This window comes from Fusarium musae, chromosome 5 (assembly GCF_019915245.1).
Source record: "Fusarium musae strain F31 chromosome 5, whole genome shotgun sequence".
In the NCBI taxonomy this organism is placed as follows: domain Eukaryota; kingdom Fungi; phylum Ascomycota; class Sordariomycetes; order Hypocreales; family Nectriaceae; genus Fusarium; species Fusarium musae.
The window spans coordinates 2,399,392-2,415,062 of NC_058391.1; the positions used below are offsets into that span (position 1 = coordinate 2,399,392).

General features: G+C 49.0%; 6 protein-coding genes across 6 annotated transcripts; 5 read left to right on the forward strand and 1 right to left on the reverse strand.

Moving 5' to 3' along the window:
• Nucleotides 1-1,489: 1,489 nt before the first annotated feature.
• Nucleotides 1,490-3,653, forward strand: J7337_007141 (uncharacterized protein; the record flags this gene model as incomplete). The annotated part of the gene is made up of 2 exons (XM_044824796.1): nt 1,490-1,754; nt 1,912-3,653. The coding sequence occupies 2 exons, from the start codon at nt 1,490-1,492 to the stop codon at nt 3,651-3,653; spliced, it is 2,007 nt and encodes a 668-aa protein (XP_044680453.1).
• Nucleotides 3,654-4,762: 1,109 nt separating this feature from the next.
• J7337_007142 (uncharacterized protein) lies at nt 4,763-5,746 on the forward strand (the record flags this gene model as incomplete). The annotated part of the gene is made up of 2 exons (XM_044824797.1): nt 4,763-4,920; nt 4,987-5,746. 2 exons carry the CDS (start codon nt 4,763-4,765, stop codon nt 5,744-5,746), a joined length of 918 nt encoding a protein of 305 aa, XP_044680454.1.
• A 2,377-nt stretch (nt 5,747-8,123) lies between these two features.
• J7337_007143 (uncharacterized protein) lies at nt 8,124-9,392 on the forward strand (the record flags this gene model as incomplete). Its single annotated transcript, XM_044824798.1, has 1 exon — nt 8,124-9,392. The coding sequence occupies one exon, from the start codon at nt 8,124-8,126 to the stop codon at nt 9,390-9,392; it is 1,269 nt and encodes a 422-aa protein (XP_044680455.1).
• A 697-nt stretch (nt 9,393-10,089) lies between these two features.
• J7337_007144 (uncharacterized protein) lies at nt 10,090-11,076 on the reverse strand (the record flags this gene model as incomplete). The annotated part of the gene is made up of 1 exon (XM_044824799.1): nt 10,090-11,076. One exon carries the CDS (start codon nt 11,074-11,076, stop codon nt 10,090-10,092), a length of 987 nt encoding a protein of 328 aa, XP_044680456.1.
• Nucleotides 11,077-11,960: 884 nt separating this feature from the next.
• Nucleotides 11,961-14,431, forward strand: RHP54 (DNA repair protein rhp54; the record flags this gene model as incomplete). The annotated part of the gene is made up of 2 exons (XM_044824800.1): nt 11,961-11,971; nt 12,025-14,431. 2 exons carry the CDS (start codon nt 11,961-11,963, stop codon nt 14,429-14,431), a joined length of 2,418 nt encoding a protein of 805 aa, XP_044680457.1.
• Nucleotides 14,432-15,027: 596 nt separating this feature from the next.
• On the forward strand, nt 15,028-15,258 carry J7337_007146 (uncharacterized protein; the record flags this gene model as incomplete). Its single annotated transcript, XM_044824801.1, has 1 exon — nt 15,028-15,258. The coding sequence occupies one exon, from the start codon at nt 15,028-15,030 to the stop codon at nt 15,256-15,258; it is 231 nt and encodes a 76-aa protein (XP_044680458.1).
• Nucleotides 15,259-15,671: the final 413 nt, after the last annotated feature.

The following is a 15,671-nucleotide window of genomic DNA, read 5'->3' on the forward strand; positions in this document are numbered from 1 at the left end:
CTTGGGAGCTGAAGCCAGGTATGGGAGGGAAGCTGGAGGGCTTGAGGGAGACCAAGCTATAGGTGCCCAGAGCTCAAGTTGAGCTTGTGTTAACGGGCTGGATTTTAGTGAATATACTGTAGCAGACACGGAATTTTTGCCTGCGCCTCTGAAGAGAATGAAGGGTCTTCTTGAGACTGTTGAGGATTTGGCGGTCTCAGGTTTTGACTAGGAAATGAAGGTAATAGTGATACTCAGGAACACGAGTTGGGAACCTTGGGAATGGGTGGTAAGACTGTAAGGTGACGTAAGTATCGTGTACCAATTGAAGCTTACGCCAGATTGGCGGCTGAGTTAGTTAGCTCTTTGCCCAGCTGTAGGCAAGAATGACATGTGATATGGAAGTCAGAACTACAAGACAAATACTGTTCTGTGAAGATTTTCTTTTTGAAAGAGCCGCAATCCACTCGAAATTACACGACACAGCAACGTTGACAAATTGTTGAACAAAGCCCTCATGACCGAGACAAGCGCTCTCATAATAACATGGAACCTCGTTTTTGCCGTGTCCTCCCACCTCCACTTACTCCCGTAAACCAGTTGTGATTGCTCCGCCACCTCTTTATGGCTGGGGTAGGACAACTGCACCTAAGTGGCGTTCGCAGCTATTTATGCAAGGTCCAGCTTACATCCATGAGTTAGTTAATCAAAGAAATGTGCTATATCATAAGAGGGACAGTCAAGTTCAAACTCGTCAACGTTCTTCTTGTACGGAGCGTTTAGTTGACCGGACGATAAAGCTCAGACATGAGCATATTCTCATCGTATGACGAGTCAATTCTCTTACACCAACCGTTTTATAAAACTTGAGTGGCATGCCCGAACTTATTGAGCAGCTCCAGCTCAATCAAGGAATCGAGGAGTGGGACGACGGGATCTTCAGCGGGCCTAGGTAGGAATGTGTATGCGGATGACTAAGAGTGCACTCCTCTAATGGAACTCCCCTGTAAATTAATTAGGTACAGCGCAGTACCAGAGTAGACGGGATAGATGGCTGGGCCAGATTCCATCCGCCGCCGCCTCAGCCCTTCGGAACGGAAGTCGAGGGAGCGAACAGAACAGAAAAGAAAAGGCCTTCCTACCTGCACTCAGGCCGCTTGATAACGATAAAGATAAGAAATACCCAAGAACCCTCCCCTATTCGTTATTCTCCCCCTTTGAGCTTCCGTCGCCCCTCCATACCTCCAACTACGTAGGTACCTACCCTGCCTGCCTGCGTAGTCTCTCCCTTCCACTGAGGCGTTGGTTGGTCAGGGGACTCGACTCGCGATCCATCAACTCGTCACAACCCGGCGCGACAAACACAACTCGACCAACATCCACGGCGGGCGCGCAGCCATGAACGATCTTTACTGTTTGTCTCTTCGAGGTGTTTGAGATGTAGCCAGGTCGAACAAATATTTGCGCTATCAAAAAAAGAACAGACTGCCGCGACGTCCACACCCTTATCATGGACGATTCGGGTGACGATTTGGCTGCTCGAGGGCCCAGACGAGTATCAACCGCCCCTGTACCTTCACGAGGTCCCACGGAACCAGAAACACCCGACTCAGATCTTGTCGAAACACTCTACAGCCATCCAAATGTCAAGATTATATCCTTTACGGCCACTGGCCGGGCCTATGCGAGGAGTCCTGGAGGGCCCGCCTTGAGCAACGTTGATCCACCAAGTTCTTTATCATGGTCCTCACAGCTCGAGAGAACCATCGCTGTAGGTGAGTTAATAAACGAATACCGATATATGCACCGCTAGTTGCTAAGTAAAGCACATAGGACCCTTTCGCATATATCGAGCCCCAAGATCGGTAGCCTTCTTGAGCTGCGGTTCTGCATTGCAACCAATTCTACGAAAAAGCCAGTGCTGGTGTATAGACGAGGTCAATAGTAGATTTGTCCTACAGATACGGCGGCCGAACTACTGGAGAATAGAGCTTCCAGTGGATGACCCCGAAGATCAGCAGCGAGCCGAAGAACTGAGGGAAGTGTTGGACAAGATTCTACAATTTGAAAAGACGGAATGCCCTTTTAAGCGCACCTTTACTGTCGATTTGCCAGAACAGGTTCCCGTCACAATCCTGCCCTGGACGCCGCGCGCACAGCCTATGACTCCTTCTGAGGAGGCAACACCCGCATCCTCTACGGACTCACGAAGGTCCTCCTTTGTTGGGAGAGCTTTTACACCTACTCCATTAATTCCTAGACAGCCCAGAGATATACCAACAAGCCCGATACCGACCAGACCTGAAAGCGCGGCTTCTAATGTGGTGCCTTCCAACATATCTCTTTATGAAGAGTATGGCATGAACCTCGACCCTCTGCAACCGTTAGGTACAGGGAGTGCCGGCACTGGACCCTTGGAGGCTGTCCCAGAACGCCCAGGTGAACAAGGCTCTCCAGATATGCTCGAGTCTCACGATAGGTCATCTATACTCTCTTCCAGCCCCATAGAAGATAATTCCTCTGTGTATCAACTTCATGAAGGCTCTGGAAACCGAGGTGGCAATATGAAGGCCAGACTACGACGACGAACTGGGAATTTCACAACAAGATCTGCTACGATGCCACCACACATGATGCCGACACTGGATAAGCCTGCACCGTCTGGTTCCACGTCAAGGGAGCCTCTCTTAAGAAGTGTATCAGAAACAACAAGAAAGCCGACTGGCCGCGCTGCAGATAACACCTTTTCTCCCCAGAAGAAGAACAAAGGAGATGTGAAGGCCTCCCAGTCGCCACAGCAAAAGGCCAATGCTCAACAACTGCGATTACTACGTAGAGATAGCGAGGAATCTTTCCATAGTGTTGAGTCATGGCATTCGTCTGGAGCTCCACAGCATCCTTCGCCCCCTACTTCCCAAGCAGAATCTTATATGGAGGCAAATAATGACCCGTACGAGGCAGATAGACTGTCAGCCGGCAAAAGAAATAAAGCATCACATAGCAGGGGTAGTTCTCCTATGCCATGTGCATGGGAGTCCGACTCTGATGATGATAGCGGAACATCTGACGAAAGCTCATCGTCGGATGCGGATTCGGTCAGAGAGCTCAAAAATGATGCCTTCCCCAAACTTGACGCCGGCCCGTCGACAACATCTGCGACCGCACCACAGCGGCCATTCGTTCCACGCCATAGAGCGACTACTGGTAGTATTTCTGTAAGGCGACGTGCCCTGTCACCTCTGCCACCAGCAGCCAATCTCTTCACGCCGGCTTCAACCATGGAACGGAGACCATACAGGAGTAAGTTGGAGACGGTTAAGAACCTTCCAATGGCTATTATTGCCAAGACCTACGAGATGATACTGGGTCCTCCCAGCTCTCTCATCCGCCTAATCCTCAAGGTGGCAGCTAAGATTGCTTCTGGACAATGGCGAGGTCTCGTGTATGGATATGGTGAGGATGGCGAAGAGATACCGGTGCAGTGGGATTACTCTGAGGGAGAATTCAGCGACTGGAGTGATGATGAACATGAACATGATGGCAGTCATAAACAAGGGAAGCGAGAGCATCGGCATAGCAGACACCGCAGCAATGCTCAAGATATGGCAGTAGAGGATGAGATGCGCAGGCGGCCCTCATCCTCTGACGATAGCCGAAGCTGGGGAGTTGATTGACCGATTAAGTGTGATGTGCTTAGTACGTGTTATGCTTATGCTGTATGATGCTGAAAGGTCCGTATTGAGAACATTTCAATGAATGTGACGCAGTGGCATATTGTGGTGCGGCGGGACGTTTTGGTTGGGCGCATGGTACGGGACCAGCCGGCGTTCACAGTAGGGTTCAATATATGGATGGGGTTTTATACATTTCTTCAAGCTATCTATTTGGGCTCAGGAGTTCGTGTGAGCGAGTCACTTTGGCCTTTATCCAATGTTTAATTGTATACTATAGCTTTATTTCATGAACATGATGATACTCTACTCTACTCCACTATATTCACTTCTCTGGCACATTGGTGAGCGAGCTGCATATGTACAACTTCCCGACTTCATAGTTTCTGACAGACCTTAAAAGACCTTCCCAGGCACACATAGGACATTCTACAAAGAGACCCGACGGGATATAAGCCTGATGGTCAACATGTACCGAAGGCAAGGCAGCCGTAATTATAACACGACGAATACGGGCAATGCGAGATAAGTCATACGGAATTGAAGTGCCTAGCCCACTGAGAAAGGGTCAGAAAAACGTGTTGGGATTGGATGGTTTGCTGCATGACCCGCCAACTAGGAAATCGTATTCATCGCATTCATCCACGATTGGTCAATTACTGGCACCACAGGGCTGAAGAGTGATGGTATCGGGCGAAGCTGCAATGAAATGACATATGGACTCGTGAAGATGACAGGGGCCTTGTTATTGATCCTGTCGTCATGGCTGAGTATATAAGTCGAAGTATTTCTCTTTGTTTTGAGATTGTAGAGTCTAGATGTGAAGAAAACCACTTTGGGAGGCGCTTGTTACAAAGACAAACATCATGTCTAACGGGAAATATGGTAGGGCACCCCATTTCATCCTTGACAACCATTGAAGTCGCTGGAAACTGACCACATGTCAGTTGACGGGAGCTACTGGTTCTATGCCCCTAATAAGGGTGCCGCCATCTTCTTCTGCCTCGCTTTCTGTTGCACAGGATGCTTCCACATACGGCAGTGCATGTGAGACTCCAGCCCAATCCAGCATAGAAAGTATGGAAGAGCTCTGAGGCTCATAGTAACTGACCATGTTTTGCAGACTGTATAAGTGTTGGAAGCTGACACCTCTGTTCTCATTCTGCTCTCTTCTCTTTACTACGGGCTTCGCACTTCGGGTATATGGAGCTTTTCATTATGAGAATCTCGATATTTTCATTGCAAGTGTCTGTATCACTTATGCAGCACCGTAGGTTACCGAGTACTCGAGGCTTGATCGTGGTGTAGCATGCTGATCATCCAATACCATCTGTAGACCGCTACTGGAACTTCAGAACTATCGTATTCTCGGCCGAATCCTGTACTACGTCCCGTACAACTCACCCATCCACCCTGGGCGTGTCCTAACAACCTTTGGGTTTATTTCAGGCATCGTTGAGGCTCTCAATGGCTGGGGTGCTTCATACTCAGCGAATCAATCGTTGACCGACAGCGAGATTGAGATAGGCCACGCTCTGATCAAGACCTCATTGCTCTTACAGGTTGTCGTGGCAATGCTGTTCATTGCGCTGGCTGTTACGTTCCACCGTCGATGTGTTGTCGCTGGTATCACGAACGAGCGGCTCAACAAGCCACTATGGACTTTGTATATCAGCATGACCCTTATTCTTGCCCGAACCATATATCGCATTGTGGAATACTTCAGTGTTGCAGAATTAAGGTACGGTCCAGGCTTCGACCCAGCAACAATCAGTCCTGTCGTGAGATACGAGTGGTTCTTCTATGTGTTTGAGGCAGCTCTTATGCTTTGCAACCTTGTCATGTTCAACGCACGGCATCCCCGACGATACCTTCCCAAAAACAACAAGATCTACCTCTCACCAGACGGCGTTACGGAGATTGAGGGCCCTGGATACAAGGACCCGAGGAAGTTTTGGCAGACCCTTATCGATCCTTTCGATATCCAGGGGTTGGTAACTGGCCGTGGCCGGCAAACTGACAAGTTCTGGGAAACGGGCCATGGGCGGCCAACAGACTCGACTAATACTGCGGGAGTCAAGACTGAAACTGTTTAGTGGGTTTCTCTAGAGCTGCTTTGGGGGATACAGGTGGTCCTATTGCATTAGAGGATTTCTGAGTAGGATTCATGGGTTGACAGGCCTTAGGGAGCAAGAAAACACGAGACCTAAATTTAGGATAGCAAAATGAATTCCTCAAAAGTTATCCTGAACTCATCCTAAATTTATATTATGTTACCTAAATCTTTTTGTCACTTAGGCTTAAGGTCCCGAGTTTTATTTCTTCCCTTAGACAGGATGCTCAGCAAATACTGGGTACCTAATCAGCGCTTTTCATGTGAACAGGCCAAGGAAGAGCTGAGAGACAATCATTGGTTGATATGTAGGAAGAATAGACCACTTGTTTCACCAAATGCTCATCCTGTGAGCTTCAGCAATGTGTATTGCCGTAAGAGCAGGCACTGTGGTTAAGATTGAATTGACACAACATTAGTACATCCCTGAACACCGAAACAATGCATACCTACCTAGATCGGGACAACGATACGACAGCAATGTTGAAGAACCAAAACAAAATCGCAGGTCCGGTCATGATGTTTGGGTTGTTGCTCTAGTAAATGAGCTCAATGCCGACGCAAATTGCAAAATGGATCAAGTATCTGTGCCCATAATCCTCAAGCTATACCTGGGGCGCATCTGAATTGGTATTTGATGCGGGCGAGCGAATCAGATCAAGGCAAATTGACGAGAAGGAATGATGAAATGGCCCATTTGGCGTTTTTATCTAATTGAGGCAATCCATGTGATCCTTCATCGACGAAGGATCGGAAAGGGGGAAACACAGCCTTCTCAACCCCAGAATTGTAAATTCGATAAAGTTGGCTGGGCAGAATAGAAAGTGCACACATACTATACGTAAATGTTTTTTTTGCAACTTTCAGTCTGTCTATGTTGCAGCATGTGTCAGTTTTCACATATCACCGGTGATGTGATGTTTTGATTGCGAGTGAGGTTCAGGTGTCGATGCGGTCAGTGGTTACAGGGGGTTTCCAAGAATGTTTCTAGAAAGGACCCGACCTGATGCATATAGAGTGTGTGGGTTTGGTCGACCCTGTCCGTTGATCCTGGCGATCCTGATTCTGTCATCCAAAAGGCTCCGCAAGCCTATTTCAATGTTGTTGATGCTGCAAAAGCCGTCAAAGGCTTTATATCCAGAGTTGCAATTTACTTTTTTCGCATATCGATTTGGCTAAGTAGGTTTAGATGAGCCAAAAATAAACCCGTTCTAACGAGGACGGGCTCATTTTGGGATTGTATTCCAATACCTACCTTCGCCACACCTTGCGGTCACCTTTGCAAGCCTCAATCAGTTTTTAGCGTGGGATTGCGGGGGGCCCTTGGCCTCTGGGGCCAATGAGAAGCGAATCCGCTAGGCTTAGTGAGTGCTAACAGCTCGTTTCGGGCAACATCTTGTACACGGTTTGTTTGTCCCGGGACCTCAGCTGAGTTGACCTCGTTTTTTTGTCTGACACGAATTGTTCGTCTTTGGCCTCACTATTCCTGTGTCATGATTCTTCATGTGCTGAGTTTGAACATCTAAAGGGCCACAATAGCTAATTAGTGCATACGTCAGTGCATCGATGTTCTGTCTTGACAAACGCCAAGAAACAGATCCTCATCATCCTTCTCCCACGACATCCATGGATCCTTAGCTTCCTCCACGGGCGCCGTGCGGGCCCCGTATCAGACGTGACGGGGGCCGATAGCTAGAAGCGGCCATGGTTAGCCATCTTTCAGCTCAGCTCACCAGAGCGTCAGGCCAGGTCAGGTGGCAATCAAGGACCAGCTTGGGCCTAACCAGGCATTCTACTACTAACTTGGACCTCTGAAGCTGAATCTATCACTCTATCCCTTGACAAGCTGCACATTCACTATACAGCAGCCTGGGCTGCGCTGTATCACTCCCAACAACACAAGGGCTTCGCCTCTTTTGCTCCTTACCTCACCTCAGATTAAGGGACCTCGGTCTTTTTCTGACCGGGCACGCTAAAGACCAGAGGCGGAGAAGTGTTCTAAGCCTCCTACTGGAGCGAGCAACTCCATATCCATACACTTATCCATCCGTCCATCTCACACATCTTTACGACTTCTGTCTCTCTCTCTCTCTCTCTCTCTCTCTCTCTTGCCAGATTATCAAAGCACCACTGACTGTTGTCCACCCAAGCCGGTCATCGCGTTTGTTACAGCACAATTCTTATGATCTGACGCCTGCCATCGAGTCACTCTCTCACCACTAAGGATTTCGCCCACCAAATCTTTCTGAATCCACTGCATTCGATCCATCACATTACCCCCTGGTGAATCTGTTGCTAGTTCGACGTAACGTTACGAACAGTACCTGTCTTGCAGCGGCCATCTCCCACCAGTTGCCATCATGGGGGAACAACCAGGCATTTACGTTCATCTGGAAATGGGTGTTCCGCTGCCCAAAATCATGTCCAAGGACCGACACATTACTTATGTATCAAAGAGCATGCGCGACCGAGCCAGCCAATTCCCTCGCCAACTACCTCCAACAAATACCAACTATCTCAACGCTCCCGCACACTACCAGGTTGCTCACCAACAAATGGCAACCCAAGCCCAGCAACCACAGACCCAACCACAGCAACAGTTCACTCACACCATCAGTGACATGCCTCCCAATATCTACAACAGAGATCCAGTGTTGGTTGGCATGGCCCATGAACCGACATATCTTCCATATCGTCCCCAACAAGCACAACAAGCACACCACATCAGAGAGTATTATGCACCAGCTGCCCCATCGCAACAACAGCAGCGAGAGGCTCATCCCGAGGAGCTACGACTAAGCTCGAGATCCGCGGAAAGAAGTTCTCATGAACGTGGAAGCTCTGCGCCCCCACCTTTAAACAGCAGTCCCTGGGATGTGACCTCCCACAATTCAGGAGGCGAGCCCCATGTTTGGAAGGCTTTGCCTGCAACGCCGAATCAGTTCCGACTTGGAGAGAGCGACATGCCATGGGACGGCTGGAATTTCCCGATGGGATTCAATGACAACAATGGAGATGACGACAGCAACGAAGGGGGAGAGAACCGCAATCGTTCGCGTGAGGCCAGCCTTCGAGCAACATGGGGACCCGAGTTCCCAGGAGAGCCATCACGATACGTCCAGCCTGCGCAGGTGGACGACCGGGCGCGAGGCAAAGCCAAAGACATACAATCATTGGCTTCAGCACTGATGACAGTGGATAACGGGTTTGAAGACCAATGGTGGTATCAGGGACCACGTCTCGTCCATCTCGATGGCACAACAGTCATGGTGCCTACAGCTGTTCCAAGGTCCAGCTTTCACCCAGACCATCAACAAAGCTCGGTAGGATGGGCTGTCTCCCGTGAAGAAGAGCAACAACAGCAAGATGTTAAATATCAGCATCAGCTACAACAGAGTCGCCGCGAACAGGAGCAGCAACGATATCAGCGTAACCGACAACGGCATCTATCTCTCCAGGAAGAGCAACTTGCATCGTTTGTTTCTCTGAATACTTCATTTCAGCCTATATCGCCTCGATCGAGCCTTGCAGATATTGTGTCGCCTTTGAGCGATTATCCGAGTCCGCTGTCGAGTTGTGGGGGATTACGGCGGTCTTTGACCACGAGATCAGATGAACTTCACATATAGATTCACCTGGACGCAACCTCTATCGCTGCTGGGAAGTATGACAGCCCCACGATGGTCTAATGAGGAACACGCATGGTTCTCCGTTACGGCGAAATAGTTATTGATTTGTGAGCCAAGAGCCTCACCCCAGAGGATACTCAGGTCTAATGAACGAGAGTCACCATGTCATATGTTTTTAGGCATCCAGAAGATGTCTCGGGTGAACGTATATAGGATGGCGTTAACAAAGAGTTTGAAGACGTCTTTCAGATACCTCTTGGATTCGGGTGCAAGGAAGGGACTTAATTGACCGTTTAAATGACGGAAACCGTTATCCAGTTCTGATGTAATAGCTCTCGTCTAATCGTTATTGTGTAGTAACCTATTTGAAGCTGACAACATAAATGAAGTAACTGATTCTGGGCCTTGAAGTGGGACCAATGGATATAAATCATCGAAGCGAATTAAAGATTGATTGAGTTGAGGGCTATCATAGGAAGCAGAAAGAACATTGGCGGGTAAACCTTTGAGGTAAGTGGCCTAGTATGCAACCATTATGTATAAAGTGGATTAGGTAAAGCTCTTATTAGATCTTTTAATAGCAGCTTTTCCTTGTTTATTTTATCCATCCTAGAGAATTAATGTAACTTAGATTTAAGCAGAAACCTATTTGCTCAACTATAGCAGGTAACCCGGACGCCATTGTAGACCTCATGCATCATGTTTGGATCATGTCTACCCTGGGCTCGTTGGTCACTGTCTTCTTCCGTCCATGTCCGAGTTCGAGCATGACCCATTCGTAAACCGCCCACTGAACAGCATTCACTATGAAAGCTCGTACGCTGCAGATAGTCAACCCTCTAAAGAAAACACGAGAGCCTCCCTCCCGGTACGCCTCACGTGCGACCTGTATTGCGCCAGCTCGTTTGGTTTGCGATGCTACGTTTGGTTGCAGAAGGGGTGTTGTTTCTGCCTGTCCGCCAAGGGTCTGAGCCTGAACTCTAGTCTTGATGACGTCGAGTGGAAATATGCTCGCCCAAGTTGCGACTCCAGCTAGTCCTCCGCAGAGGAGAACCTTGGCGGCCTCGTGTTGCAAAGAGGTTTCCTCGCCCTGTTCCGCGGCCAGCCAACGGGTAGTCAGCTCGTAAGACCAGAAGTAAAACCCATAGCCAACACTATCCCGGATGGCAGTCACAGTTCCGCCAAAGTAAAGACCTCGGACACCTCCGTTTTTCCAGATATCCTTAGTGATAGCCCAGCTTGAGATTGGAGAGGATGCCAGCTGCGCCCTGCACTTGATCAGTTCGGTGGGAGTACTAACGACCCAGGTTGCAAGACCGCCCACCGCGCCAGCAAGCCAAGTATTCCACAAGTTTCCAGATGTTGAGAAGACGCTATTCAATGCCGCCTCGGTTCGATTGTAAGAAACAAAGAGCAAGGCGTTCAGTGCACCATAGCCGAGAATTGGAGCTGCAGTTCCGGTGACTAGGGAGGCGTATGATCCGAGGTACCGCGTGCTGAAAGATGCACTCTGGTTGATGGCCGAAGCCGCTGTTGTTGTTCCTGTAGGGATCGAACAAACAGGCGGGTTCGTCACTGGACTGGTATGTTGTGCTTGAAGTCGAACTTTGATCACATCAAGAGGATTTCCGATGATAATTCCAACAGCACCACTGAGATAGCCAGCCCAGAAATCAGCCGACATTATGAGACAATTTTTGTAGACACTATAGAGGAGAGAAGATGATCAGTATTCCTTGACACTTTGCGCTGAGCCACAGTGATAGTGCTCAAGACGCCGAGGTATACGAGGCCCCAGGCCAAGCCGAGCCGTGCAAGAGGAGCGCGATTCGCAGTAGCCTGGACATTAATTCGACGAAACCGCGTAAGATATTGCCAATGCGCAAAGTGTCCAGCAACAGTTGCAGTCAAAATTCCAGTGCGATGTCGAGCAATTGCTACTTGAAGAGGGGTCGGCCCAGATGATTGATGGTCGGCGAAAGGATCTCCACCAGCCGATCGGCTTTGATCGGAGTTGGAGAGATTGACGCTTCAAGGCATGTGTTAGTGATCCAGGGTCTTTCAGAGCCGCATAGATATGTACTGAGAAAGCAGACGATCAGCGGTGACCTACCCTGACGATGTTGCAGCAATTGGGCTTTCAGCTATCATCTTTGGCTGGGTTTTGACCGAGTGAGTTGTACGTATAAAAGGAAGAGGAGAAAATGAGAAGATATATTCCTTGCCAGTCGTTCCGGTCCCATCATGAACCGAACGACAAACTTGGTTCTTGGACCGATTCCCGATGGGTCCAATGTTACCTAATAAGCTAGGGGAGGCTTTTAAGTTTTCGAGTCTGAGTTTTCGGTGGTTTCGGGGTCTTTGCCGGGGATGATAGAGCCTACGGTCAGTAACTGGGAGCTAGTGGCGATTCACGTGATAGCGCGTTTCTGCCTGCTGTCGCGTCGATTCACTGACATCGCGCTTGCCTATGTATTTACCCTCCATTGATTCTCGCTGGGGTGGCAAGAAGTCTTTCATACTTGGAACAATTGCTCGACAAGTCTCTGAAACGAGAAAAGATTCAAGATGGGAGCAGCGTGAGTGCCAGGACACTTTGGCGCGTTGTTGCAAGCTCTAATAATCAGTTTAGATCCCCTCTCGTCGCGACGCCACTCGCTGGCAAGGACAAAACTCTAGGCAAGCGGATGCCAACGCCCTCTTCGATTGACCGTCTTCACAAACCATTCAAATGTCCTGGCGTCGCTGGAAGAAGTCCGGCTGTTAATCGACCTTCTCGCAAGCGAAGAAAGGTTGATTATGGTGGTGCCGACGGTGAAGCAGATAGTGATAAGCCATACTCCAACGACGAAAGGCTTGCGCTTGCCACTCGAGATATCAACCGTTTCCCCGTTTTCCAGGCCAAAGATAAAGGTCTCGTTTTCCGCAAGGCCTTTTCCGTGCCATTGAAGAACAAGGACAGCGCTGCATACAACCCCAATCGTGCCCCTCCTACACTGGGTCTGCGGCAAGGTGCAGTCTTCATTGCGAAGCCCCTACATGACCCTAGTGGCGAATTCGCAATTGTCCTTCATGACCCGACTGTCGACGACAAACCAAAAGATGTCCCCAAGGCACTTGAGCCCGCCAAGACAGAAGCTGCTAACGGGAAACTTGATGCTCCACTCGTACACAAGAGTCTTGCTGAGATTCTCGGAATCAAGAAGAAGGTGGACGGCGAACACCCTCGCGTTCCAGTCGTCATTGACCCGAAGCTGGCCAAGATCCTTCGTCCCCATCAGGTTGAAGGTGTCAAATTTATGTATCGATGTGTTACTGGTCTGATTGATGAGAAGGCCAATGGCTGCATTATGGCCGACGAAATGGGTCTCGGAAAGACTCTTCAGTGCATCTCTCTCATGTGGACACTACTCAAGCAATCCCCCGATGCCGGGAAGCCGACAATTCAGAAAGCAATCGTTGTCTGTCCTGCCAGTTTGGTCAAGAATTGGGCAAACGAGTTGGTGAAGTGGCTTGGTCCTAATGCCATCAACCCATTCGCCATCGATGGAAAGGCGTCTAAAGAAGAACTGACGCGCCAGCTTCGACAGTGGGCAATTGCTAGCGGACGGGCCGTTACCAGGCCAGTCATCATTGTTTCCTACGAAACTCTACGACTGAACGTGGAGGAGCTGAAGCACACAAAGATTGGCCTGCTTTTCTGTGATGAGGGACATCGTCTCAAGAATAGCGACAGCAATACCTTCAACGCTCTCAACAGTCTTAATGTTTCGCGGCGTGTCATTCTCACAGGCACACCTATCCAGAACGATCTGACGGAGTATTTCTCGCTCACAAGTTTTGCAAATCCCGATCTGCTCGGCACACGACTGGAGTTTCGCAAACGCTACGAGATTCCAATCCTCCGTGGTCGAGATGCTGATGCGTCAGAGGAAGATCGAAAGAAGGGCGATGAGAGCACTGCGGCATTGCTTAATGTTGTCAACAAGTTCCTGATCCGTCGTACAAACGACATCCTTTCCAAGTACTTGCCTGTCAAGTACGAGCACGTTGTGTTCTGTAATCTTGCACCCTTCCAGTTTGACCTCTACAACTACTTCATCAAGAGTCCTGACATTCAGGCTCTCCTGAGAGGCAAGGGAAGTCAGCCCCTCAAAGCCATCAACATTCTCAAGAAGCTCTGCAACCATCCTGATCTTTTGAACATGGCGGATGATCTGCCGGGCTCAGAGCAGTGCTTCCCAGACGACTATGTGCCCAAGGAATCCCGTGGTCGAGATCGCGAGATCAAGTCATGGTATTCTGGCAAAATGGCAGTGTTGGATCGCATGCTGGCTCGCATCCGCCAAGATACAAACGACAAGATTGTGTTGATTAGCAACTATACTTCAACACTGGATCTTTTTGAACGAATGTGCCGCTCTCGTCAGTATGGTTGTTTGAGACTCGACGGAACCATGAACGTCAACAAGCGTCAGAAGCTTGTTGATCGGTTCAACGACCCTGAAGGTGACGAATTCGTCTTTCTACTGAGCAGCAAGGCTGGTGGATGTGGTATCAACCTGATTGGCGCGAACCGCCTGGTGCTATTCGACCCCGATTGGAACCCGGCTGCTGATCAACAGGCGCTTGCTCGAGTGTGGCGCGATGGACAAAAGAAGGACTGCTTCGTGTACCGCTTCATCGCAACGGGCACTATTGAGGAGAAGATTTTCCAGCGCCAGTCTCACAAACAGAGTTTATCTTCTTGCGTTGTGGACTCGGCGGAAGATGTTGAACGACATTTCTCGCTCGACAGTCTCCGTGAGCTTTTCCAGTACCGGCCAGATACCAAGAGCGATACTCATGAGACGTTCAAGTGCAAGCGGTGTAAGCCTGATGGCAAGCAGTATATCAAGGCGCCGGCCATGCTGTATGGTGACACCAGCACATGGAATCATTTTGTCAACGAAGGACTGAAGCCAATTCAGGACTTGCTCTTGAGGCAAGAATGTGGAGAGTCCGAGGTTTCTGCTGTGTTCCAGTACATTTCTCACTAAGTAATCAGCTGCGTGTCTTTAATAATTCATGTTCACGAGGCATTCGGGGCGTTCTTGTGGATTAGCGGTATTGGAAGGTCATGATCTGTTTTACGGAGTTTCATCCCAGACCTGTTTAGGTAGACAGGCTTCACTGTAGAGCGATATTATATGTCAAAATACTTATAGAATATAAAATACTACAAGTAGCCCAGAGCACACTGGGTTTTGCACCAATTTGTTCCATATATTGCGTTGTGAAATCCATCAACCATACCACAAGTTAACAACTTATCACCCTATTTTACCAAGCCCTATATTCACCTCGAGCCATTGTATTCGATTCACTGGGAGAACTGGGAAATCTATCTGTATGCTTCGATTTACTCTGTATCATGGCTTCTATCCTGTTGAAGTCATGAGAGGTGGACACAGTGCTCATGACAAAGTGTATATTCTTCGCACTGTCAAGAATTTTGCTAGCTGAAGTTTTAGTTAGTCTTTCCGCCCAAGGTGAACGTGAACCTTTTGAGAGTCACAAACCCAGCAGTCAACATTGCTGGGACTACCTTCGTCAAACCAAATAGTTCTGTTTTCTTTTTATCAAACACATCGAAATGTCTTCCAAGCCTGCCAGTCAGTCCTCTCCGGAGTTTACCTCCTACTACCTTCAACGCGCAACACAAGAGCTCTCAGAGGACCTTGACAAAGTTCGCAACGCAGAGGACTTCAAGGCCGATTCTATTCCTTTCCTTGTTCACGCTCTACAACAGGGTGCGGTACTTTTCTCTCCTGGGGACCAGAAGAGAGTGGTTGCTACACCAAAGACCAAGGACGGGGATGCATGAGCAGGCTGTATATACCCAGTCCAGATCATTTCGGTCTACTGCCCTGAACGCACGACAGCTTTTCAAATCCGCTCCCTTGCATTAAGTGAACTCGTGAGAGTCACTCTTCACCACTTCCCACGAGACAAAGGCATGCCAAATCACAAGGATGGCGTTTGTCTTCGCAGATCGGAAGCTGTTTTATTGGTACCAAGAACCCTTGACACTACACTCCAATGCGTCAGAGCATGTTGTCAAACCAGTAAAACGGGGAAAAGTCAGATTGAGGAATTATGTCATTTAGCAGCCGTTATTGCATAAGGGTATCTCAAAGCAGAGTCTGCACTACATCAAGCGCGCAATAAAATCAATCTATATATACGCTTGTCTTCCTCCTGGGCCGAATCACGGCAATATGTCATTCCTTCATCAGT